The sequence below is a fragment of the Podarcis bocagei genome (genome assembly GCF_964188305.1).
Source record: "Podarcis bocagei genome assembly, chromosome: 10".
NCBI lineage: Eukaryota > Metazoa > Chordata > Lepidosauria > Squamata > Lacertidae > Podarcis > Podarcis bocagei.
This window is the reverse complement of record NC_138135.1, coordinates 14,900,292-14,926,097: the sequence shown is the minus strand read 5'-3', so window position 1 is coordinate 14,926,097 and position 25,806 is coordinate 14,900,292. Positions and strand designations below refer to the sequence as shown.

Sequence of the window (25,806 nt, the reverse complement as noted above, 5' to 3'; positions counted from 1 at the left end):
TTTTACAGCTTATTTTCCTGCTTTACAGATGTATATTCTAGGAATTGTTCTTAATGCCACAACTAGTTTGCTTATGATGAGTATGAGCTGCCCTGAAAATCGTGCCCACTTTTCTTCCAGTGTTCTCTTGTATCTAGAAATTGCCATGGATCAGATGACTGACACAACTCTCCTGTGAAGAAAGGTTACAACAGTTGGAGTTTTTTAGTTTAGGAAAAAATTATTGAGGCTGCATGATAGAGATTTGTAAAAGTGCATGCATGCTGTGGGGAAAACAGAAGTTATTCTGTTAGAACCTGGAGTCATCTGATGGGGTCGAATGGTGGGAGAATTAGCACAGACAAAAGCAAAGCAACTTACAATTTATTCATTTAACCAAGGTTATATACTGCTTGACTGTAATAAAACCTCTAAGCAGTTTACAAAAATGAAACACTGAAATTATTAATAAAAGACAGATAAAAACAGGTATTTAAAAACATTAAGATTATTAGAATCAACAATAAGCTAAAAACAGATTTAAACACATGCAACGTCTGCTTGTCTGGATAGTCTTGCCTAAGCAAAAATGTTCTATGCAAATACCGACAAGAGTGTGGGGGTGGTGTCTGTCTGATGTCAATTGGCAAGAAGTTCCAAAGCGCAGCAGGTGCTGCCACAAAAGAAAATCAATTTATTGCAAGTGCAAAACAAGTATCATGCACCTGTAACAGTGCCGGTTCTGCAGAATAAGGGGGTAAAGGCGTAAGGTGATGCCATGATCTAAAATCCGACCTAAGGAAAGCAAGAAGAGGAAGGGGAAGTGAAGGCAGGGGTAAACAGGGAAACATCGTGTGGTTGTTTCAGTTAAAGCACACTTGGGCTTGACTACAAGGTTTGGCTTTGGAGCATTGATAGTGAATGGGAAAACTTTAAACAATCAGATGTTTCACACAAACTGTGTCTGAAATAAAAAAAAGCAAGCTGCCATAAAAAATGAAATGTTTGAACACCAGTGATCTTTACGATGGAAATAACAGAAACGTGGCGCTATGGGTTAAATTACAGAGCCTAGGACTTGCTGATCAGAAGGTTGGCAGTTTGAATCCCCGCAACAGGGTGAGCTCCCTTTGCTCGGTCCCTGCTCCTGCCAACCTAGCAGTTCGAAAGCACATCAAAGTGCAAGTAGATAAATAGGTAAACGGCGTTTCCGTGCGCTGCTCTGGTTCGCCAGAAGCGGCTTAGTCATGCTGGCCACATGACCCGGAAGCTGTACGCCGGCTCCCTCAGCCAATAAAGCGAGATGAGCGCCGCAACCCCAGAGTTGGTCATGACTGGACCTCATGGTCAGGGGTCCCTTTACCTTACTATGAATTTTAAGTTCTTGTAGGCAGGTGTGACATTTGAGAACTTGCAGGCACTCTCATCTGATCTGCACACTTTTTATTTAGAGCTCTTTCTCCTTCAGTCATTCATGTGTAAACAGCCGTCCATGTGGCACACTGTTTGGCGCTTGCCCAGGGATCATTCATGGCTAATTTTGTTCTGCCTTTTATGAGTAGGCATTTCCAAGATGCTCCGTCATAGCACTCTACAATACACGGCACACAAAGAAATTGTTGTAATTCAGGCCTGCAAAACGTTAATGGCCTATCTCGGTGCTAGATGTGTACAGCAGGGGCTTCCTATATAGGTAGCTCTTGCCATTGCTACCAGCTTGGGACAGTGCAAAGAAGGGCCTGGCAGAATGCAAGCCATGCCAAGTGGGAAGTGCTTGGCTCACGTGTGACTGGTCAGTTAAGAGTTCCTTGTACGACTATCAAATCACTCTGGAGATTTTAGCTAACAAATGTTTTAAGTAAGAATTTATGAAGAGCACTGGTGGATCAGGCCAGCATGTGGGATCAAAAGAAGCCTACATACAAGATTCTGAGACGACTGCCATATTTTGCTGAGAAGAGCGGAACATAATATAGGCCCATACAGCTACCATGTGAGAATTGCCTTTGGCATTCTATACAGTGGTTCCTCTGGTTAAGAGCTTAATTCGTTCCAGAGGTCTGTTCTTAACCTGAAACTGTTCTTAACCTGAGGTACCACTTTAGCTATTAGGGCCTCCCACTGCCGCCGCTGCACGATTTCTGTTCTCACCCTGAAGCAAAGTTCTTAACCTGAAGTACTATTTCTGGGTTAGCGGAGTTTGTAACCTGAAGTGTCTGTAACCCAAGGTACCACTGTACTCATTTACACCTGGGAATAAACCCCACTGAAATGAGTGGGACTTAAGTATTGAGTTGGCATATTGTAGGACTGCACTGTAAGAAATCCATTTGAAAACTGACCTTTCTGTGAACATGCTTGTTTCCTTGAGTGGTCTGTGCACAAGTTGTTATGGGGGCAAGGTGTGGTGCTGTTGATGGGCTTTCTTTGCACTGTACTGAGTCATTGAGAAAGACAGCCCTCGTTTTTTCCTCCAGGGGCCTTGGGAACAACTCTGTGAGCTAACCACATGAACTGGCCCCAAATCATGATATTATCATTGTGAATTTGTTGCTTACAACAACAACAAAATCAAAGTGACTTGCTTTTTTTAAAGCATTCAATACCAAATTTAAAGATTTAAAAAACATCAAGTCAATCATTCTCTAATTTAAACTATTATAATAGAACATAAAAATTACTGTCATGCAGAGCCTGTATAGATTTGAACCTAGGTCTCCACTGTTTCTAGTTCAGCACTCCACCTACTATGCTTGGTTAGAATGAGAACCATTTAAAGGCATATGCATTTTAATTCAATGCCAAAAGGTCAACAGCGTCATGCTTAACAACCTCCTGTTTGCTTTGGGGAGCAACTGGAGAGAGCACGCAAAGATCCACGTGTGCACACTACATTTCTTTGACCATTTGCTATTGTCAGACAGTATGGTTGGCAACTATATTGCTAGCAGATAGAAGGTTGCTTTAGGGACGCGGGTGGCGCTTAGGACTTGCCGATCGTATGGTCGGCGGTTCGAATCCCCGCGGCGGGGTGAGCTCCCGTCTTTCGGTCCCAGCTCCTGCCCACCTAGCAGTTCGAAAGCACCCCTAAGTGCAAGTAGATAAATAGGTACCGCTTTATAGCGGGAAGGTACACGGTGTTTCCGTGTGCTGCGCTGCTGCTGGCTCGCCAGAGCAGCTTTGTCACGCTGGCCACGTGACCCGGAAGTGTCTTCGGACAGCGCTGGCTCCCGGCCTCTTAAGTGAGATGAGCGCACAACCCTAGAGTCGGACACGACTGGCCCATACGGGCAGGGGTACCTTTACCTTTAGATGGTTGCTTTAAGGAGAAGACACAGGGCAAAAGTTCCTTTTCTCCTCCTGAGAAGTGTAGGTATAGATTACTGATTGGTAGCGTTCCAGATGATTCCAGATTGCTGAAGTTCCAAGTGGTAGAAAACCTATGTGACTTGTGCATTGAGACTACTGTATTGTAATACACTCTTACATGGAGCCTCACTTGAGACTGGTCCAGAAGCAGCAGCAGGTGGAGAATCCTGTGGTCATGTTGTTTTATACTTTCCTGTGTTGTTTTAAAGTGTGGGAGGGGAAGGGTTACAAACAGAATATAGCTGATATAAAACATTATACAAATATACCTTCTGTGGGTTAGCCAGAAAACTTTTTGGACTGGACCTAATGGTCAGGGGTCCCCTTTACATTTACTGCAAGAGATGCATTTATAGTAATAGCTTTAAAAAAAACTTCCCTGAATCTCTTGGATCAGGTAGGTTACAGGCAAACAGATTTGACAGAGGGTTTTGGCTCCTTAGTTGGTCTTAATATTGGGCCCTGAAGGACCAGGTGCGCAGCCTGGGAGTCATTTTGGACTCACAGCTGTCCATGGAGGCACAGGTTAAATCTGGTGTCAGAACCCCAAGTACTGTACAGTGTTGGTTCTAGCTCTCCTGAAATATACCTTATCGCTGCTTGTCAGTTCCTGCAGGGTGTGCAACAGTTCACAGCTAAATAAGTTACCACTTTCCAGCTGCCCCCATCCTGAGGAAACATTTATTCCCTTGTCCAAAAAGCAAGTTCTTTATACAGGCTGAAGCCAAGGTCTTTGGGAAGCAACAGATGACCTTGAGTGCCCTTTGAAGTAGTGGAGTTTGAAGAAGTAAAAACAAAAAGCACACAAACCCCAAAGCATTTTGGCTCATTTTGGAATAGGCAGCACAAAGTGTCATCACATGAGATTTAATAGCTGCGTTTGCTCTCTTAAGTTTGAAGAATACAGAGGGAGTTTTGTTCTGTTTGTTAGCTAGCTTAATCTCTTTTAATGCACTAAGAAATACCTGGCACGTCTCTACAAAGAGAACACAGATTATAGTATAGATAAATACCGTATATCCCATCACACTGCTGAAAAAATCTTCCCAGGGTTCTGGCCTTTTAAAGTTGGTTGGGGATGGGCAATGACAATTTTTGTACTGCTGCTGCTGTACTTTCTCAGTGTGTTTGAAGCTGTCAACCTGAGGTTTAAATCCTACACACACACACACACACACACACACACACACACACATATTTGGGAATACTGGTAAGTCCCATGGAAATAAGCAGAACTTCAAAGTACACAAGCAAAGGATTTGGCTGAACATCTTGGAGTTGATCCTTTGCAGAATTAAGTGTGCCTAAGCCCAGGGAAATAATTTGGTTTAGGATTATTGTTGTTGGCATCAGTTTGTCTCAAGAGACAATGGAGTGCCTCTGGGGGTGAAGTTAAACTACTGCATTAGCAGCACCAAAGTGACCTTCGCAGGGCGCAAGCCTGTGCAGTGTTTATGGAGGGCCTGGGCTGTCCAGACGACAAGGCACCCCTCTCAGCCTCACTGATGTGGTCCAAATGAAAGCATTTGGCATCAGCTGGGCTGCAGGAGTTGCCAGAAGGAGGTGTACAAGGTGCCACTCAGCCGCCTTAGGGACTCCACTCTGGATTTGTGTAGGGTTTACTCCTGAGCCTTTTCTTCCTCTGAAGATACCCTGCAAAGCAGTGGAGGTTTAGGATCAGTTTTCCTTCTCCTAGATGGGCTACCTTCCCAGGTTGAACACCACCTACTTCCCTCTACCACATGTGCAGAAACCGCCATCTTGACTGTTGAACCGACTATTGGTCTTGTCCCCTCAATCTGCCACAGTCTATCTTAGAATAATACCGTAATTATGCATTTTTAAATTTCTATACCACTTTTCATCCAAGGTTCACAAGTCAGTTGACAATAAAAACACAGAAACACAAAACAAACAAAAACCGTACTCTGCCACATATTATGTGTGCCAGAGCTGCAGTCCTAAAGGTGCTTTTTTGTTTTTGATATGCTGTTAATATTGGTAGCACCACTACAATGTACTCCAAAGGTAATTCATATACATATAGATGTTTTCAGAATTTAATACTACAAGCCCTCCCCCCCCCCACAACTTAAAACACATGGCTAGAGCCTTGGGAATCCAGAGTTAAGTCTCCACTTAGCCATGAATCTCACTGGGCGACCTTGGGTTAGTTACTATCTGTCGGCCTAACCTACCTCCAGTTGTTGCAAGGATAAAATTGGGTGGGTGTCAGAGAACAATATATATTATCTTATCCACTGAAGATGAAAGAAACTGAATCAAAAGTACTATTCTTACCAGAATGGTAACTGTCTTTCAGCTGTAACCTCTTTTATACCCTTCAAGATGTAAATAAGCCTGATGTTTCACAGCTGATAGGCCAATACAGCAATATTGTGTTAATGTTAAACAAACTTACCTTGTCATCCATCTAAATCTTAATGCTTGTCAGTACAATTAAGTTATAAACTGTTAATAAATGATTCTATAGCAATAAAATCCAAAAGACTGTCATTCTATTGAAGAACAAAGAGTATTTCGACACCTTAAAGGTGAACAGATTTCGAGTGCAATCTTACACATACTTCCTCAGCCACAGGTTCCAATGAGTTCAATGGGAATTAAGCCTAGATCTGTACAGGACCGTTGCACAAGCTTTTAGGAACAAGGGTCTGCATGAAGTGTTTTTTCTCAGTTGACAGGAGCCATGGAGGCTGCTGCCCATCAGGATTGGTAGGGCAGAAATCAGGAAGACCAACCGTAGAGAGAGACAGAGGTAACGACAGGCAGAACCAAACCCTCATCGGTGTAAGAAAGAAGGCAGGCTGAGACTGGCGGGGCAGAGCCCCATTCACGTTTCATGGATCAGCATCTACTGGATGAGAGGATATATTGAATGAAGTGCATTGGGAGGAACATACTGGAGGTGGCTGTTGAGTTATCCACTCTCTTTCTTTTGCAGTGTAACGTTCCTCACAGGGTTGTTGTGAAGTTAAGAGATGAAGAGACCATGCATAATGCCTTGAGTTTATTGGGATGATGGCTGGAACACCAGCGTAATGAATAATAAAATAGTGTTTCTAAACTGGCTTTTCATATACAGTGGCACCTCGGGTTACATACGCTTCAGGTTACAGACTCCGTTAACCCAGAAATAGTGCTTCAGGTTAAGAACTTTGCTTCAGGATGAGAACAGAAATCATGCTCCGGCGGCACGGCAGCAGCGGGAAGCCCCATTAGCTAAAGTGGTGCTTCAGGTTAAGAACAGTTTCAGGTTAAGTACGGACCTCCGGAACGAATTAAGTACTTAACCTGAGGTACGACTGTATATGGGTGGGGGGTAAGCAAGAAAGTAATTATTTTTGACTAATTTAAAATTAAGGCCATCCAAGTTAAAAGGACTTGGAATGTAACCTATATTGCAATTCCACTTTCAGAAATCTAATATGCAAGGCAAAGCCACCCCCAGTTAAATATGCTTTGGCCCTTTCCTAACCTCTCGGCCCCCCTCCCCTGGTTATGGATCACTGGTTGGTCAATGTGTCACTGACTGCATCCCATAAGTAAATTCCACACCAATGCATCACTCTGGAGCATTCTGGGAAATTAAGACAGCTGCCTGCTATTGGCTACCACCAGGTAAGGCCCGACACACCAGAAGTCAGCTTTCTAAAGCCGCAAGGAAACATGGAGCCTTTGCATCCAGTGTTTAAATTTAACATGCTAGAAAGTCACTAAGAGGTTTTGTTTTCAGTGTGCAATAAACAGAAAGACTTGGCAATAGATTTAACCGTGCAAATATTGACAACAGGTAACTGAAAAGCAAGTCCTATTGAACTCAGTGGGGTTTATTGCCCAGGTACTGCAGCCCCAAAAACCTGCTACAAAACACACAGTATTACAGAACATCATCTTCCAATGGAATCTTCAAGCCTGGGATTAGGCTGTCAACCAAGACGTGAGGAGGCCAAGCAAAAATTGACGTGGCTTGCAGGCCTAGACTCTTAAAGGGAGATAGAGGTATGATAATAATAATAATAATAATAATAATAATAATAATAATAATAATAATAATTTTTATTTATACCCCGCCTTCCCCAGGCAAGGCTGGGCTCAGGGCGGCTAACAAGCAATAAAAACAAGTTGAATGAATACAACTTAAAAACAAGATTAAAATACAACATTAAAACATTAAAACACAGCTTCATCACAGGAGAAAGGAAAAAAGAAAGAGGGGGAGGGAATCAAATTGACTCAAAGCCAAAGGCCAGGCGGAACAACTCTGTCTTACAGGCCCTGCGGAAAGAAATCAGATCCTGCAGGGCCCTGGTCTCATGAGAAAGAGCGTTGAACCAGGCCGGAGCCAGTGTTGAAAGGGCCCTGGCTATGGTTGAGGCTAATCTAACTTCCTTAGGGCCCAGGACCTCTAGGGTGTTGCTATTTATGGACCTTAAGGTCCTCTGTGGGGCATACTGGGAGAGGCGGTCCCATAGGTAAGAGGGTCCTAGGCTGTGAGGGGCTTTAAAGATCAAAACCAGCACCTTAAATTTGACCTTGTACTCCACCGGGAGCCAGTGCAGCTGGAAAAGCACTGGGTGGGCAGACGAAATTAACGGACTATGCAGAATTGGACAAAATGACAGGAAGGATTCGAAACCTGCGGGACCAGAGATTTACAGAAGACTGGAAGAAGTATATGAATTATTTGAAGAGCAACTGTAATCAACAAATTACGCTAGTAGGACTACAAGAAGTCTTGTAAGGAGAAATATACAATTACAAAGTAGAAAAAGATAGAGATATTGGTTATGAGTTTGAAATGTAATAGGGAAGAAATGCATACTGAGAGATTAGATTGGAAAATTTTCAGACAGGATTGATGGAAGTCAAAAATTTGAATAAGATGTAAAAGTATGTTTAATTACTGTTGAAAATGATATGTTAAAAAAAAACTAATAAAAATTATATTAAAAAAAAAGAAAAAGGAAAAGCACTGGGTGAATATGCTCCCATGGCAGGGGCCCTGTGAGGAGCCTCGCTGCAGCATTCTGCACCCGCTGGAGTTTCTGAGACAGCTTCAAGGGCAGCCCCGCGTAGAGCGAATTACAGTAGTCAAGCCTGGAGGTGACCATCGCATGGATCACTGTGGCCAGGTCGGGGCGGGAAAGGTATGCTACGAAACCCAACTCCAGGCTGTGAAGAGGCCTTTTAACGCAGCTGCAGCCTCAGCAGCGACAAAACCCCGCTTGCAGGCACGGAAAAGCCCATCAATCTGCAGCTCGGTGCTCTCCCGCGCGGCCTGGGAAGGTAACCTTGGCAACCGCAAGCGGGGCTCCTATCGACGACTCGGCGCTCGACACTGCTCTGGCCTCCACCGACGGCTCGCGCTTTATCCGCCCCGTTTTAAATAACGGGTTTACGAGGAGGACGCGCCCCTTTTCCCCCACCCCAAAACAAGCGGTTCAATGGGTGGAGGCCCGAGAATCACTTAAAATAATTTATTTAAAACGACCCCCGTCAGCGCCGAGACAGCTAGCCTGCTAATGCGTCTGCGCTGAGGCAACAGGCCTGGCAAGCTAACGCGCCTGCGCGGAAGTCGCCATCGTCCCTTGTCACCCGTCGTAACCGCATTCCTTTTCGCGCACGCGCAAACACAGGGAAAACAGGCTTGAGGGAAGGAAAATCATCTGGGGCGGGGAGGGTGAAGGGAACAAGAGGAGCGATGTTGTTCAACGAGTGCGCAGGCGCGGGGAGCCGCCGCAGCCCAAGCGGTGGAGAGCCTCGTGCTTAATACGCTCGGGGAGGGCCGTTGGGGAGGATACCTTCTGCTCGCGCCCGTGCGCGCGCCGGGGGATGCGCATGCGCAGGGGCGACGTTTACACCGTTTCTGCCTCGGTCTCTCTGCGCTCTCTCCCCCCCTCCCCCCGGTCACCGCTTTCCTTGGACGGAGCCTCCGCTCTATGGGCCGCCCGCTTCGGGTTTTTACCTCAGCCGCCCTGGGCGGAAGGTGAAGAGGAGGAGGAGACTGAGGCGAAAGGAAGATGCCCGGGAAGCTGAAGGTCAAGATTGTGGCGGGGCGGCACCTGCCCGTCATGGACCGAGCCAGTGACCTGACAGACGCCTTCGTGGAGGTTTGAAGGGGCGGGAAGGCGGGAGGGGCTTCTCTCTCTGTGTCTCTGTCTCTCCTCAGGGCTCGGCCCCGGTCAGTCCACCTGCGGCTCTTCGCATTTATTGATTTGCCGGGGGCCATTTGTGCTTCCGAGGTCGTCTCGCCTCGGCGCTTCGACCGGCGGGGCTGGCGCCGCGCGGCGCCCTCCTCCTGTTTGTGAAGAACTTCGGAACTCCCTGCCACTTGAGGTCCAGCAGGCGCCTTTCCCGCGCATGCTTAGGAAAACAAAAAAAAAGCCTACCCGCTTTTTAGACTACCCAGATGCTTGGGAAGTCGAGGTGGCTTTAGCCCGTTTTGTAAGGTGGTGGGTTATTATTACTGTTTTATTTATTTTTTTGTAATGCGCTTTCGTTAAAAATAAATACAATCAAGGGGTGTATAAGTTTTGTGAAATAGTTTTCTGCACCCCACCTCCATTGTTAAAAACAACAACCACCTCAAAGTGGTTTACGATAAAATTCTCACACAAAAAAATCACAACCCTACTTTAAAACATGCAAGAGTTAAAATACTAAAACAAATTAGAATCACCTGATTCTAAAATGCAGGTGCCAAAAATGCAATTGATTTTATTTGTTTATTAAATTTACTAGTCGCTTGTCACCCAAAGTTTTCCAAGCAACTTGCAGAAATATATAGCCAGCTGTGTGGGGTACAAGTAATAAAGTATTGTTATTATTATGCACCTATTTAATACCATAAGGGCAGGGGGGAAATCATACAATACTTCAGTGTATCATCTTACATAACATTTAAGAAAAAAAACCACACCCACCGTAAGTAATAACAGGAAACATTAATTGCATAAATTTGCATACAGCACACAGTGAAATACACACGTGTGTGTATGCATGTCTCTGTGTGTTTTTTCATATTCTGTTATTGTTTGATTATTTAATAAACCGTTCAATAGATCAAACCACTTTGCGAGGCTTGTGTGAAAAGCAAGTGGTATGTATGAACACCTTAAATAAGCTACTAATCACAATGCATTATTACTACTTACTGGTCGTTTGTCACCCAGAAAGGTCTCCCAAGCGACTTGAAAAGCACATACATTGGTGAATACACTATATGACAGAAAAGGCAAAATAATGATATAAAAATTCTAAATAAGTTTTTATAAAGGGCCATGTTGAATAGAAAATGAGCATTTATGTATATATTCTTAATCAGATTATATGTAAGGTTATTACAGCAGTATTCTCTGTTGTTGACATTTGTGTGTGTTGAGACATAATGGAGTGCGCCTCCATTGGTGAAGTTAAACTCCTGTGTTAGCAGCACCAAAGTGACAGAGTGACAGCCTGGGCAGTGTATATAAAGGTCCTGGGCTGCCCAAATGACAAGAGCCCCCTCTCGGCCTCGCTGACTTGGTCCAAAGGATAGCAGAGCAAAAAGTTTTTAATGTGTGATTTTAGTGTATTTTTTGTTTCTATGGAAGCCGCCCAGAGTGGCTGGGGAAACCCAGCCAGATGGGCGGGGTACAAATTATTATTATTATTATTATTATTATTATTATTATTATTATTATTATTATTAGTTTGGCACCAGCTTGGCTGTAGGAGTTGGCGGAAGGAGGCGTACAAGGCACCATCCAAGTGTCTTAAGGACTCCACTCCGAATTTATGTAGCGTTTGCTCCTTAACCTTTTTTTCTCCCAAAGATGTCCCACAAGGCAGCAAAGGTTTAGGATTAGAATTTTCCGTCTCCTAGATGGGATACCTTCCCAGGTTGATGAGCCTCACCTGCCCCTCTTGCCATTAATCTCCTAATATTCAACCAAAAATCTATTGTCTTGCAATTTCATTGAAACATAGAACGACAGAGATGTAAGGGGCTCAATGGGTCATCTAGTCCAGCCCCCTGCAATGTCCATTTGATGTATGCTTTGCTATTGGGGGAGGAAGAGTCCTTGTCCTCTTCCATGTCCTCGCCTTTTCTAAACTAAAAAGTTTAAATATTGTTGCTCCAACCTCTTGATCAAATCTGTGTTCAGTTCTTGCCTAGAATTGTACAAACAGTAGTTGTCAAGTACCTTGTAGTTCACAGGACATGGCTGCTGGATTATATACAACTAGGTGAATTGCATGTCATGGAGGCCTGATATAGATGGTAACTTGTTTTCCCAACTTGTATGCTAGGTGCTTGTGTGTTTGCCAGTGCACTTATGGCAGAGAGCTAGAGCCACTCTTGGCATGTGTATTTGCATGTGACCAGAAATGTGTGTTACAGATATTTGAGTACACATACAGGCAGAACATGTCTACTTGTAAAGAAACATAATATATGAAGTTGCCCGGTATGCTGCACATAGTAGTCTACATGAAGATTTTATTTCTTATACAGTACTGGTATAAAAGGTCTACATGAAAGTGGTTTGATGTAATATTTGAAGTAATTTTTCAAGGAATTGTTTCCCCCAATGCTTAGTTTAAAAAAGGAAAAATGTCATTTCATATTTTTTGTACCATATGCTTTCCTTTTATTACCTATAGATAGGTGTTGGTTGTGTTTCTTCAGTAGTGATGGAACAACACTTGACTCATACTCAGAAATACTATCTTTACTATTTAACTTGTCTCTGAGCTGAGTTCAGGCATTGAAAACTGGCTTTGTGGTCCTGGTGACTGTTTGGTGGGCTTTTTTCTACCTCTTTAATGAACAAGAGCCTGAAATTTTATCTCTCACATGTAAGCAAATTATTATTCATTGTACTAAATTGACAATTGACATGTTTAGGGTTGTCAGTTTCTCACATATAACAATTATTGTGCCTTTAATACAGTAATTGCTTTGCAGACTGTTATACGTAATGCACTTACTATGCGTGCTTATTGTAGGGAGAATGCTTGCCATCTTTTTCCTCACAGAGCTTCTGTGTTTTTAAGACTTGTATAATGTTCAGAAATAATAATGATGATAATGATAACAGCAACAACAACAATTTATTTATGCCCCACCTTTCCCACTGATGGGACCCAAGGCAGCGTACAGATAATAATACGAACTGATAAAAACATAGGAAAAAAACAATAAAAACCTATCAAACATTGATAGATTATATATATGTATACAATTTTAATTCTATTTAAAGCATATCAAAATTTCTCGCATAAATTATTGGGACAACAAGAAGGGAGACAGTCTTGCTTCTCTAGGAAGGGAGCTCCTAAGTCTGGGAGCAGCCACCAAGAAAGCCCTCACCCATGCCCCTGCCAAGCATGCCTGGGAGGGCGGCGGGACCAAGAGAAGGGCCTCCCTGAAGATCTCAAAGGTTTGTTTGGGGGAATACAGTCTTTCAGATAGCCTGGACCTAAGCTGTGTAGGACTTTATAAGGGGATAACCAGCACTTTGAATTTTGCACAGAAACAGTCAGTGAAGCTGTTGTAGCAAAAGAGTCGTATGCTTCCTATAACCAGCCCCGGTCAACAATCTGGCTGCAGCTTCCTGAGCACCTTTCAAAGGCAGCCCTTCATAGAGCTTATTAGAGTAACCCAAACAGGACGTAACTAAGGCTTGGTGTCACTGGCCAAATCAGACATCTCAAGGAACAGGTGCAGCTGGCACACTAACTGGGTGGCACTGTGGGTTAAACCACAGAGCCTAGGACCTGCCGATCAGAAGGTCGGTGTTTTGAATCGCCGTGACAGGGTGAGCTCCCGTTGCTCGGTCCCTGCTCCTGCCAACCTAGCAGCTCAAAAGCACGTCAAAGTGCAAGTAGATAAATAGGGAAGGTATTCCCTGTGGCGGGAAGGTAAACGGTGTTTCCGTGTGCTGCTCTGGTTCGCCAGAAGCAGCTTAGTCATGCTGGCCACATGACCCGAAAGCTGTACGGCCAATAAAGTGAGATGAGCGCCGCAACCCCAGAGTCGGTCACGACTGGACCTAATGGTCAGGGGTCCCTTTACCTTACCTTTACCTTTAATCCTGGACAATGCAGAGGTAAGAGGCAAGTCTTTAGCATATGTGCTGCTGGGGTGCAAAGATCTGCCCAGCGCCCCCAAATTTAGTTGTGAGCGTCGCCATTGAGTTTGACAAGCGCCGCCACTGGCACGGCACATATTTGGTAAATGAACGCAAAAAGTCGAAAGTCCTTTAGTGAAACAGTAGGTATACGTTTCGGTAATACCTAGGTATACAGTATATGTATTTTGTTTTTCTAGCTTGATCAAAATTATTTATTATTTCATAACAGGTAGGTAGTTAAGAGCTTAGGTGGCTTCAGTGGTGGGTACCTGGCACCCCCCAGAATTCAGTGCCCGGGTGCTCCACACCCCTTGCACCCCTGGGTAAAGACGGCCCTGCAGAGACCTGGGCATACAAGTAGTTTCTACATAGGTACCGCTTTTCCCCATCAGGGCATCTCTGATGTGGGAATTCATGTGGGTGTTAAAGACAAAGAGCCTTTGCAAAAAAGGTGATAACTAGATTTAAGTCATTTCTGTTATCCACTGCTAGTTCATTTACACTGTTTTAAAATCAGTTGCAATGTCAGTTAGAGCAGTGTTTCCCAACCGGTGTTCCGCGGCACACGAGTGTGCCGTGAGACATCGGCTGGTGTGCCGCGAGATGCCTGGAGGGAGGCGGGCGAGTCGGGCGGCGAGAGGCGGGGCGGCGGCGGCGAGGAGAGGCCGCGCCTCCTGCTGCTGCCTGGCGCTCCTCCTCGCAGCCGGCAGCGCTGCCTGGGCGCCTCCGCGCGACTCTGCCTCGCTGGGTTTGGTCTCCCAGCAGAGACGGGTCACACGCGCACCTCCCTCCCTCCCTCAGCCTGCGCGGAGGGAGAGCCAGAGAGAGGCATCGCTCCTGCGCGGCGGGAGAGGGAGCAGCCGGAGCGATGCCCCAAACGAGCTGAATTCCGAGCGAGGGACTGAGGGGGGAGGGAAAAAACTTTCACTTTCGTGCGTCCCTCCCGGCATGACGCTGCGCGCTGACGTCACGGGGCGGGGCTTTAATGGTGGTGTGCCGCGAGATTTTTTTTCAGTAAACAGGTGTGCCGTTGCCCAAAAAAGTTTGGGAAACACTGAGTTAGAGCACATCTGGTGATAATTCAGGGCACAATTGTGAACCAAATGTGGTTTAAAGCCCATTTAAGAGCTTATTTTATGGTGGTTGTGGTGGCAAAAGAAACATTTCCCACTGATATTGCAACTGCAGAATGCCATCTGGCAGTGCTGCTTAGGAAAGACAGGAGGCTGATACGGTTGGATGACTGTGATTCTTTGGAATCAAATATCACTCACTCTGATATGCTTGAAATATGATCTGTCTTGGATAACAAGCCAGTTTCAGGAACTGTATAGGATGTCCCCTTAGCAGTTGCATGGGTGATGGATTTCACCTGAGGTTGTGAACTAAGTACTTGGGGAAGTCTGGTGAACAATTTTCTCTCTTGGCTTTCTTCTGTCCTAGCTGGTGACAGCCAGTTGAGAGGCTTTGCCTGTTCTTGTGTATTTGGTAATGAATACAACTTTACCAGAGGGTTCATTTTGGGCCATCTTGAAGGAGGCATGGTTGTTCACATTATTTAGCTGTTTATAAACTTCTGTGACAATTGTAGACTGCAGAAAGCCAGCATACAAAAAAAATTATGTATGTACCGTATGTAAATAATCACATAGAAAGATATTAATTCCACTTATTTTTGTACAAAAGTGTGCTTAAAATACCGACCTTTAATCTTCCATGCTAAATACTATTACTACACTGTGGAATGCCTCTGTTCTGTATTCTACTCTTCAAAATGCAGTGGGTGGAAACATTGGAAGTCAAGCCTTTTTCAATGCCTGAAAGGTCAGATACAAGTCTGATGCAGAAAACTTTGCGGCCATCTGAAAAAACTGCATGTTCTCTGAGTTGAGTACTTCCCAACATTAAGAAGACTTGTGTCATCTGAAAGGTTCCGCTCTCTTTCCCAACTGTGTTCCAATTATACAAATAGGAAAAGGATATACTGTATAATAAATAACCTTTAGTCTCTTCGAGTGAGATCCAACATTTCACCAGCAGACATAATAGGACTCCTTTCTCTTCCTCCCCAATCCCATGCCTTTTCCAACAAGTTCTGGAGATGCCTCAGCCATCTAGAGCATATTTTGAAGGAGTATGGGGAGAAGAGAATTCACATTTGTGCAAGTGGTTGTCTGCTTTGCAAGTGGAATGCCACAATTTGTTATCACTCTTTGAGGTTTTCAAAATAAATACTAATACTTCCCTGTCCTCAGCTGTTTAAAATTAGCTATGATTCTTCTGTAGATTAAAAAAAAACCATGTGCAGAAAGAGCCTTTAAGCTCTGTGCTTTGCTTATCAGGCTCTGAGAAACTCTTGTGATCTCTGGAGGCCTTCATGAGATCTTGGATGGCCTTGCGAGATCTTGTGCTGGCTCTGGAAAGTAAGATTGCTTGCACAGGGATAGTTCCAGGAGGTTGTTTTGATTATACACGATTTTGACTTTACATGCCACCCCCTGGAACATCCTTCAAGATGCGATCCTACAGTATATTAATAGACTAAATAATTTCATTGTAGCAGTTATGAAGCTTCTGACAATGTTGGCTGAGCTATAGGAATGTGATGAATGTTGGATGAACATTCTATCTCCTGAGTGAATTAAGCTGTTAGCCATAGAATGTTCAAAAGCATGGGGGAAGTTAAAGGACAGTTGGCCTTTTACAGAACCTAGAGATAGGCAGAGTTCTATGGGCAAGGTAGGGAGACTGAGAGGCAGAAAAATGAATGAGAAGCCCTTCAGTCTCATGGTTGTTTGAGGGATGAAGCCCAAGGTGTTTTAGCTAGGTAATCAAAGCTGTGTGTTTGCTTGGAAATTTTCTAATTTGGCTAATTTTCCAGACAAGCGCCTCTCAAATTTTGGGATATTGAGTCTTTTTGATTAAATATGAGTTGAATCCTAAAGATTTCAAAGTTGCATCTATTAGAAAATTACACATGTTAAATAGCTTTAGTACTTGTTTTTAATCTTTCTTCTGTATGTGAATAGAAACTTTCCATCTTACACATTAGTTTACATGTGTATTGATGGAGCTGTAGTTGGGAGATGAATCCTGAAAGGACCTTGCTCTACATCCCCCCCCCCCACAAAGAACATCTTAATTTTCTTTCTGCCTTGTTTTTCATTTTTCACAATATAATCTACAAGTGTATAAGTCCTTCACTTGCTCACATGTTCAATAATTATGTGTAGAATCTGCAAGCATGCTCACCCACAAACACTGTACAGTGAGCATATTGTTTTCACTGTCTGGCCCACTTTTCATCTCCCATATAAGCACAGCAATTTTCTTTCACACCAACTCATTTTCTCTCATTCTCACTGTTCTGCTATAAACCACACACTGTTTTCTCTCATGTGCATTCAATAGTCATCTCCAGAGTCTTCTGAGCCTATGCATTGTTGTTTGCTGTCTCTTAGGAGGTATAACTGGCTAACTGCTGAGGGATAGAAGTGCTAGCTGCTTACTAGCTGCATTGGAATTGAAGATGTAAGCTGGTTACTATCTGGTTTGGAACTTTGAGCCAATCTAGATGTTGGGGTTGTGACTTGGCATACCAGGACAAAAATTTCCACCTCCCCAGCTTTATAATTTCAACGAACTCACAGTGTTAAGTCAGGGCAATCACATTTAAAGGCCCACCTTACAGACATGTAGCAATGGTCTGTCAAATGTTTGAAAACAATTGCATGGCACTAACTTTATTTTAAAAGTGTAAGTTTTGGGAAAAGGTGGAGAACAAGATTTTGCTTCAATTTGTCTTTTTTTTGGTATATTTTTCAGGTGAAGTTTGGAAACACCACATTTAAGACAGATGTGTATCCCAAATCTCTCAATCCTCAATGGAATTCTGAATGGTTTAAATTTGAGGTAAATTCAACAAAAAAGGTAGACTTAGAAGCAAGTTATTAAGCCCAAAGAATGTCCATTTTCAACTAACAGCAGCTCCTCATTTTGTCTGAATCAGCACAAAATGTACTTAGTTTAATCTGGTTTGTCCAAAGAGAGAAGATCAAACTGGTTTCTGATTTTGGATTGTTTAGATAAACTGTAGCAAAAACTGTAGCAAAAACTTAATTGCAGTTCCCACTTCAGACAGAAAAACAAACTAGTTGAAAAACAGAAGTGGATGTTTTGTAGTGGTCATCTGAACAGAACCATTTGGAATTCGTAGTTTTTGAGACCCCTACCAGTTTCATGTTAATCTTTATTGTATGCTCCACAGGGGATTTAAACTAGCAATTTTGAATCAATAAAGGTTTTGTTAATACAGATTCTGCCTTGTGAAATTTTGAAGCTCCATATTTTTATTTTCTAGGTGGATGATGAAGATCTACAAGATGAGCCTCTGCAGATAACTGTTCTTGATCATGATACTTATAGTGCTAATGATGCCATTGGAAAAGTTTACATTGATATTGATCCTCTCCTCTACAGTGAAGCAGCTACAGTTATCTCTGGCTGGTTTCCAATTTATGATACGATACATGGTGAGATTTTTAACATTGTTTTAAAACATATTTTATTTGGCAAATCGTTTAGGAGCGTTGAGGTAGACTTATTGTGCCATTTAAAATCCAACATAGTTTTAAGCTTTCCTGAGACATCAGTTGAGTTCTTTCAGTTTCACATGTTGTTTCAAATAAAGAAGTTGTGTTTAAAGTTAATGCCATTTTTTCTTTTGCCATGGATCATAGCACTGGGATGACAAATCTTCCAATGCTAAATCCCTGAAAATCTGGACAAAAATAGTATTATATAATATGCGAGCAACACCTAAACAGTGCTGTGTAATAGCTGTTGTGATGCAGATTTTGGGTGATATTCGTTGTTAGTAGACTCGCAGAAGTCAGTGATCTAGTTAGATGTTGCCATGTGTAATTTAAGTTTGTGTGTGTGTGTGATGCTGTTTTTATAAACAACAGTTACAAAACCAACAATAATAAACAATTAGTACTGATATGTCTACATTAACCTTGTGGAAAGAAATTTAATTTAAATTAATTTTAGAAACAAATCAAAGAATTCTGCACCATATACTTAATGTGGTCATTTCAGTTATTCTTAACATTTTAAGATAATTTTAAGAATACCCGGTGTAATCTTTAAATTACATTATGCCATCGTAATATTTTCTGAAAAACTTGCTTTAAAAAACTATTTATGGAAGGAATGCCTTTTATTTTAAGTAGGCCTGTGTTATGGAATGATCTGTACTCTTTTAAAAAGGATACAGCACATGACATAGGGTCATTAAGGGTGTTCCTCAATCAGTTTCCTGATGAACTTACTGGCTTTGACTCATGTTTCAAGGGATTAGAGTTCACAGAGTGGTGAAGCAATGTGCTGAAGCGGTAAGTTTTACTTGACATCAGGCTTACGCCATCCTTGCAGCTAGGACATAACTATGGAGGGCTTCTTGCAGCTATTTAGATCTGTTCTTGATATACTCTCCAGTTTGACACTGTTGCAGGCTCTGGTTGATTTTATCTTCCCAAGATGCAGGTTCCCAAACAGTTTTAATTCACTATAAAAGTTGCTCATACCTTTCATGTTGTATTCCATGTTGTATATCATGGATATACTATAATATGTGATGCCATAGAATAAAGAATATTCCAGTGCTATTTGGGACTGAAATACTGAATAAGAATGTTCCGGTTGCTAAGTGAATCTGCCCAGTTATTAAAATTTTCATTAGAGGCCCTTTTATAGGTTACTTCACCTCAGTCAGGAAGGATCTGGTGACGTGTGAAAGGACATTCTCTACAATTATCCCTGTTGCTCAATCCATGTGGTGTGTTTAGTTTTCATTTGAGTACCTATTTGATTTTTAGTATTTTTGTGGCTCTGTTTTTACCATCTTTTAATAGATTATTGTTTTCTGTTCTTTAATTAATTCTGAACCCCCTTGGGAGTCTTTGGGCTGACAATGGTATTCCGATATTTAAAGCAATCATGGAAGACTATTTTTCTATTCTAATACAAATTCTCACTTTCTCGCATATTTTTTGCAAACAGGTATACGTGGAGAGATCAATGTGGTGGTGAAAGTAGACCTCTTCAATGATTTAAATCGTTTTAGACAGTCATCATGTGGAGTTAAATTTTTTTGCAGTAAGTCTAAAAACATAGATGGAAAAAATTGTCTGTGAAAAATGAGATAAGTGATGTACTAAAGAAATAAAGCTTTTAAGATTTATATTCTCTAGATTGAAAATAGTCAGTTAGTGCAGAATACAAGTGCCAGAAGAGACTGCCTGTTTGTTTCCATCCCCAATTCAAAGCGAATGGATTTATACATACATACATACATACATACATACATACATAAAAAGGCAAAGGGACCCCTGACCATTAGGTCCAGTCGTGGCCGACTCTGGGGTTGCGGCGCTCATCTCGCTTTATTGGCTGAGGGAGCCGGCGTACAGCTTCTGGGTCATGTGTCCAGCATGACTAAGCCGCTTCTGGCAAACCAGAGCAGCGCACGGAAACACCGTTTACCTTCCCGCCACTATGGTACCTATTTATCTACTTGCACTTTGACATGCTTTTGAACTGCTAGGTTGACAGGAGCAGGGGCCAAGCAATGGGAGCTCACCCCCCCGCGGGGATTCGAACCACCGACCTTCTGATCGGCAAGCCCTAGGCTCTGTGGTTTAACCTGCAGTGCCACCCGCATCCCTACATACATACATACAAACATACCTGCATATATTCAAACCCTTAATAATTTTGGCATCCAGATAGCTGAAGGAGCCACAACTCCCATACCAAGCTACCCACACTTTTGCAATCCTTTTCCGATCCCTTACTCCCAGTGCCTCCTTTGGAGGTGAGATGGGTATCAAGTAGCAAGGGGGCTTTTTTTTTTTTTTTTTTTGGCTGTAGTGCCCCAGCTATGGACTGCTCTTTCCAAGAGGCTTCTTCGTACCAGTGCTTTTTAAAATTTCTTTTTAGTGCCTGATATTTTTAGCATGATTCATCTGTAAGCTTTTTATCTTTGTGTTTTATGGCTTGGGGGGGGGTTGTATTTTTTTTTTTAAAGAAAACACATTCAAATTGTTTTATTATAATCCGGCCTGGAATGAGTTGTGGGAAAAGGTGGTATATAGTTGTGCTAAATAATAAAATATTTTACACTGTGCTTATGCTTTTAACAGCTACATCTATTCCAAAGTGCTACAAAGCTGTAATCATTCATGGGTTTGTAGAAGAACTGGTGGTTAATGAAGATCCAGAATATCAGTGGATAGACCGAATCCGTACACCAAGGGCATCAAATGAGGCCAGGCAGAGGCTTATTTCATTAATGTCAGGTAATTACAATATCATTTATTGCTTTGAAAAAGGCACGCACAGATGAACCTAATAAAGGCTCTGCATTTCTGTTAATTTCTGTTGAGATGTTTTGCAGATTTTATTACTGTGTTTTAAAGCCAGCTGAACATTTTATAGTTAACATTACCTGAAAGAATAGAAAAGTATCAAGTTTGTAGTTCAGGGCTGCTTCCTGAACAATCCTTGCCACTGGAGACTTAGATGGCCATGGTGGTTAGGACAACATTCCACCAACAGCAACTGTTGTGCAAGCTGCACCAGTTCCTCCGCAGAGGTAACTTGGCCACAAGCTAGTAAATGCATTAGTAATTATGTAGAAGTTATTCATATAAATCTTGGTAAATAAAATAAAACAAGTAACTTTTAGACTGGATTATTGCAATGCACTCTATTTGTAGTTGCCCTTGAGGCTGATTTGGTGGTATATACAGTGGCTAGGATGCTTGATGGACTATCCTACCATGCACATATTACTTTTGTGCCAAAGGAATTGTGCTGGTTGTCTGTTTGCTGACAAACTGATTGTAACGTTTTGTTACTCTTCTTACAAAGCCCTGTACAGCTTGGGACCAGACTACTTGAGGCTCGCCTTCTGTTTAAACCAGCTCAGTCCCTGTATAAACCAGCTCATCATTGTGGCAGGCCCTTCTAGTCATGCACATCCAGCAGAGTTGCATCACGTGACTGAAAGGAAGGCCTTCTCTGCTGTGACACTCATATTGTCGAATGACCTCCACTTAGAGATATGATGCAGGTGTTTCACCAGCCAGTAAAAGCTTACCTGTCACAGTTGTCAATCCTGGCCACTGATCCTTAATACCAGCTTTAAATGAACTGGGTATCTGTTACATACTTTACAAAAAAAACCCAAATACAGTAAACTAGTTCGTTATTTTTATGATGAAAGTGATTTCTACATTTATTTTAAACAGATAAAAATAATTTCTCTCTTGGGTATTAGGAAGTCTACAAAAAGTCATATTACAGTGGTGCCCCGCAAGACGAATGCCTCGCAAGACGAAAAACTCGCTAGACGAAAGGGTTTTTCAGTTTTGCGTTGCTTCGCTAGACGAATTTCCCTATGGGTTTGCTTCGCAAGACGAAAACATCTTGCGCTTTTTTCTTAAAGCCGCTTGAAGAGGCGCAGTTGCGACGGACCGTGCTTCGCAAGACGAAAAACATCGTAAGACGAAAAGACTCGCAGAACGAATTATTTTCATCTTGCGAGGCACCACTGTAATAGTAACTGGTAAACATTTCACTTGTTAACATATACAGTAACTTAATGTAGCAATAATTTACAAACAGATACAGTAATTGCAACTTGGGGGTGGTGATGTCTAGTCTGTGTTGAAACTTTAGCTCACATTATACAGCAGCCACGTATCCCCTGGAAAGTTGGAATTTCAAAGGTCATTTTGAAATGTTGAACTATGTAAGCAATCTTTACAGAATAACAGTGTAGACACTGAATGAGTGAAGATCTGCTCTTAACTGCTTAATGATTCTTTTTCATATACTTGGCAGCTGATTCAGCCTACAGTTGTTTGTTTTGCACTGTTACTAATTATAGTAGTTCTAGCACTTAGCAAAAATATTTTTTTACTTTCTGAAAGTATATTATTTACAGTATTTAAAAGTTGGAAATGTGTTATGTGCTTTCTGATGGAATATTGCCTCCTTTGGAGGGGGTGTAGTCCCTCTGAAGGACTTTGGGGATTTCTGCACCATTTCTCTACTTTTTGCTCTTCCAGCATCTCCACATGCTCTATAAATTGCTTGCTTTGTGACATGTTCTGTTGCGGTTTGGAGGAGGTGTGTGGTCATAAGCATTTAGTTTTGAAGGTTGTGTCTAATATCCGTAACAACACAGAAAGATGATTTAAATTACATCCTGTTATACAGAAGATGTAATCCTTTTGTATAGCTAAAGTTTCAGTGTCCATTTATTTTCAAATTTTGCATCAATCTATGAATGCTTACATAGTACATGCAAGAGCAACACAATTCGGCCTGCCACAGAAAATCATCAACAGATATATTTAAAGTCTGCTTGTAGTGTGCAGGAAAACACTTTTGGTCTCGTACTAATGATGGGTTTACAGTCTCAATGCACTTGCCTACTATTAACACTGCTCCCTAGAGATTTCTTGTTGATCAATTTTGCACATTAGGGAGCTTTTCTAAATTCTTTTCTAGGCAATGGATTTCAGCACTGCCTATCTATGTTTATTCTGAACTTAGTTTACTACTGAGTAAATGAGTATAGGAATGAAGCTGGCATAATTTATATTTAGAGAGATTACACACACACACACACACACACACACACACACACACACACACACACACAGTGCCCATTGTTGTTTTGTTTAGCACTAATACATCACCTGTTGCAACAGCAGCCATACCCAGGGTCCAGCTTTGACTAGCTGTCTAAACCAGGAGAGGGTAGCCAATGGGTCTCAAACCCTCAAAAGTGTAGCAAATTTGAATAATGGCTCCTATTTTATCAGTATTATAATATATTAGAAAATGGCTTGAAAAATGTTTGGCGTCTATTTTCATGGTTATAAAAAGTTTCAGCAGAGACACTAAGGGCCACTTCACAGACTATATAGTAGTCATGAATTTAACCTGTGTACAGGAAACTTGTTTGCAAATAAGCATATATCTGCATCTGTCTTATTTCTACTACAGGGATAGGGAGCCTGTGGCCCTTTAGATGTTGAAGGCTCATCAGACCTGAATAATGAGTCCAACCACATCGGAAGGGCCATAGCTTCCCTGTAGCAGTTCTATAGGCATCTATAAAACATTTTTATGCATCTGTAAAATTGTAACTGGTGAAACAGTCCGTATTCTGGATGACAGAGAACAACATTTTAAAAAAATGAATAAATCATGCTATCTAAATGTGAATACATTTTTTCTGTTCTCATCTTTGTCTTATTATCAGAACTTGCAAATATATTTTAAGCTAATTTCTGGCTAACTGGCAAATACTTCTTTTGCAGGAGAGCTGCAAAGGAAGATTGGCTTGAAGGTACTTGAAATGAGAGGGAATGCAGTTGTTGGCTATTTGCAGTGCTTTGATCTGGAGGGAGAATCTGGACTAGTAGTACGAGCCATAGGAACAGCCTGTACCTTGGATAAATTAAGTAACACATCAACATTCTTACCCACATGTAATTCCCCATCCAAAGATATGAAGGAGTAAGTATGAGTCAGATGTTCATTGGAAAGAGATTTTCATGTTTTGTTTATATACTCATACAGTTTTGCATAATTTCATTTGTCTGCTGTGATTTCATACACATGTTCCTGCGTACCAATCTTGTTGGTAATTTTTTTGGAATTTAGAAATCTGAGGGGATTCAAAATGAATTGATGGTCCTATTTGACCAGATGCTGCAGAAATAAAATTTGTGTGACAAATGCCTATGCAGTCATACCATATATAATTCTAGCAGCGTTACACAAGGTGCTGCTGATGGTGTTTGCCTCTTCTACGTTGCAGTTCAATGTGCGAGCTTTACTCGTGGTGAACCTGCATCAATGGAATGTTTTGTCTTTCAGAATCTTTTGCCATATTACAATTTTTCAACAGGCCTTCTGTTTCCAGTACTTGTAGTCCGAATGTGCATCTGCATAAGAGACAAAAGTATTACAACGTGAATATTAAATGCTATAACACCATAAGATGCTAATATGTGTTAAGCTATTTCTATCAGGTTCTTATATCTGCCTTTATTCTAAATAAGAGAGGGAAGTACCAAGTTGTCTTTGCTGCTCTTTGACCTGAAATAGTAGACAAGCTTTCACTTCACTTATAGTTCATGGAGTTCAGTTTTTAGCATGAGCAAGTGAAATAAAAATAGTAGCATGCCAGCCTGAAAGCACCTTGTTTGGGAAAGCTATGTATATGCCTGGTGAAACAGCATCTAGCTACATTTACAGCATCATAAAGACTTTTTTTATGCCAGCCCTAAGAGAAGGACCAGCATATTTTTTTCCCCTGTGTATAAATTGGGATTATGTGTGCTCTAGTTGAGATAGCTGGAATCTTGAAAACTATCTGTTATTTAGGAGCTTATTATTGAAAGTAATTATTTTCATACATTGAGGTATGTGCAAATGTTAGACTCACCCTCCTGTAACTGTATATTTTGTCAATATGCTTTGTACACTGCTGTTGCTGGGATTGCTGAACCTTAGGTTTCACACCTATCCCTAAATGCAGGGTATATGACCAAAGTTAGTCTGTGCGATAGCTAGTCAAGTTGCTTTTGCACTGGTAAGATAAATGCTTCCAAATCTTCATTCTGAATTAGCTTCATTCATTGTTCAGAGTTGATGCTACTTTGTCATGTTTGATCAGACAATCAAAACAAAACTCTTTCTGAACTCGGATGTCACTGGCTATTTTTATTTATTTCTGTTTTCAGCTAGCCATGAGACTGGTCCACAGATACTGGCTTGGCTTGCTAGCCAACCTTTACTTGATCTTGCAACATACATCCTTCCTCAAATCCTCTGGCATGCACAGAGGGCTTGGGGGGGGGGAAGAGTAGAGATTTTTTCCCTTTTAGCCTTAGTATGGAGAGAAACACTGCAACCCAGAATATAATTTTCCCCTGCTGTTTCTTGCCTTTTCCAATTCTCAGCACAAGTGAGAGTTTAGAGAAGTATGGGCTACTGGGTTTTATTTTCAACATGGGAAACTCATATACAGTATTGTGAGTAATTTGTATATACCCATCTTTTTGCTAAGAGTCATGTTTTTTTAAAAAGGAAGACAGATTTTCTTTACAAAGCTTCCCTGTAGTGGAATCATAGGTCCATAAGTAAAACCATGCAATTGATATATTGCTTTTACACATCTAGTAACCTGTTAAGAATGTCCTTCCTACATCTGTTGTCATGTCATCTT

The 25,806-nt window shown here is 41.9% G+C and overlaps 1 protein-coding gene across 32 annotated transcripts in view; it reads left to right on the top strand.

Annotated features, from left to right (window-relative positions):
- Positions 1-9,038: 9,038 nt before the first annotated feature.
- Positions 9,039-25,806, top strand: part of C2CD5 (C2 calcium dependent domain containing 5) — an 86,881-nt gene continuing 70,113 nt past the window's right edge. For 4 of the 32 annotated variants that reach the window (XM_081209833.1, XM_081209835.1, XM_081209837.1 and 1 more), the window contains exon 1: positions 23,950-24,089. Coding sequence is in view for 28 of the 32 variants with exons in the window: in XM_081209840.1 (XP_081065966.1) it covers positions 9,393-9,482; positions 17,316-17,402; positions 17,851-18,022; positions 19,554-19,649; positions 20,696-20,851; positions 23,891-24,089 (800 nt within the window). In the remaining 4 variants the exon portion in view is untranslated. Of the gene's footprint in view, positions 9,483-17,315; positions 17,403-17,850; positions 18,023-19,553; positions 19,650-20,695; positions 20,852-23,890; positions 24,090-25,806 lie in introns of those variants that run through there. The other 28 variants (XM_081209819.1, XM_081209827.1, XM_081209825.1 and 25 more) reach the window with 22 other exon arrangements.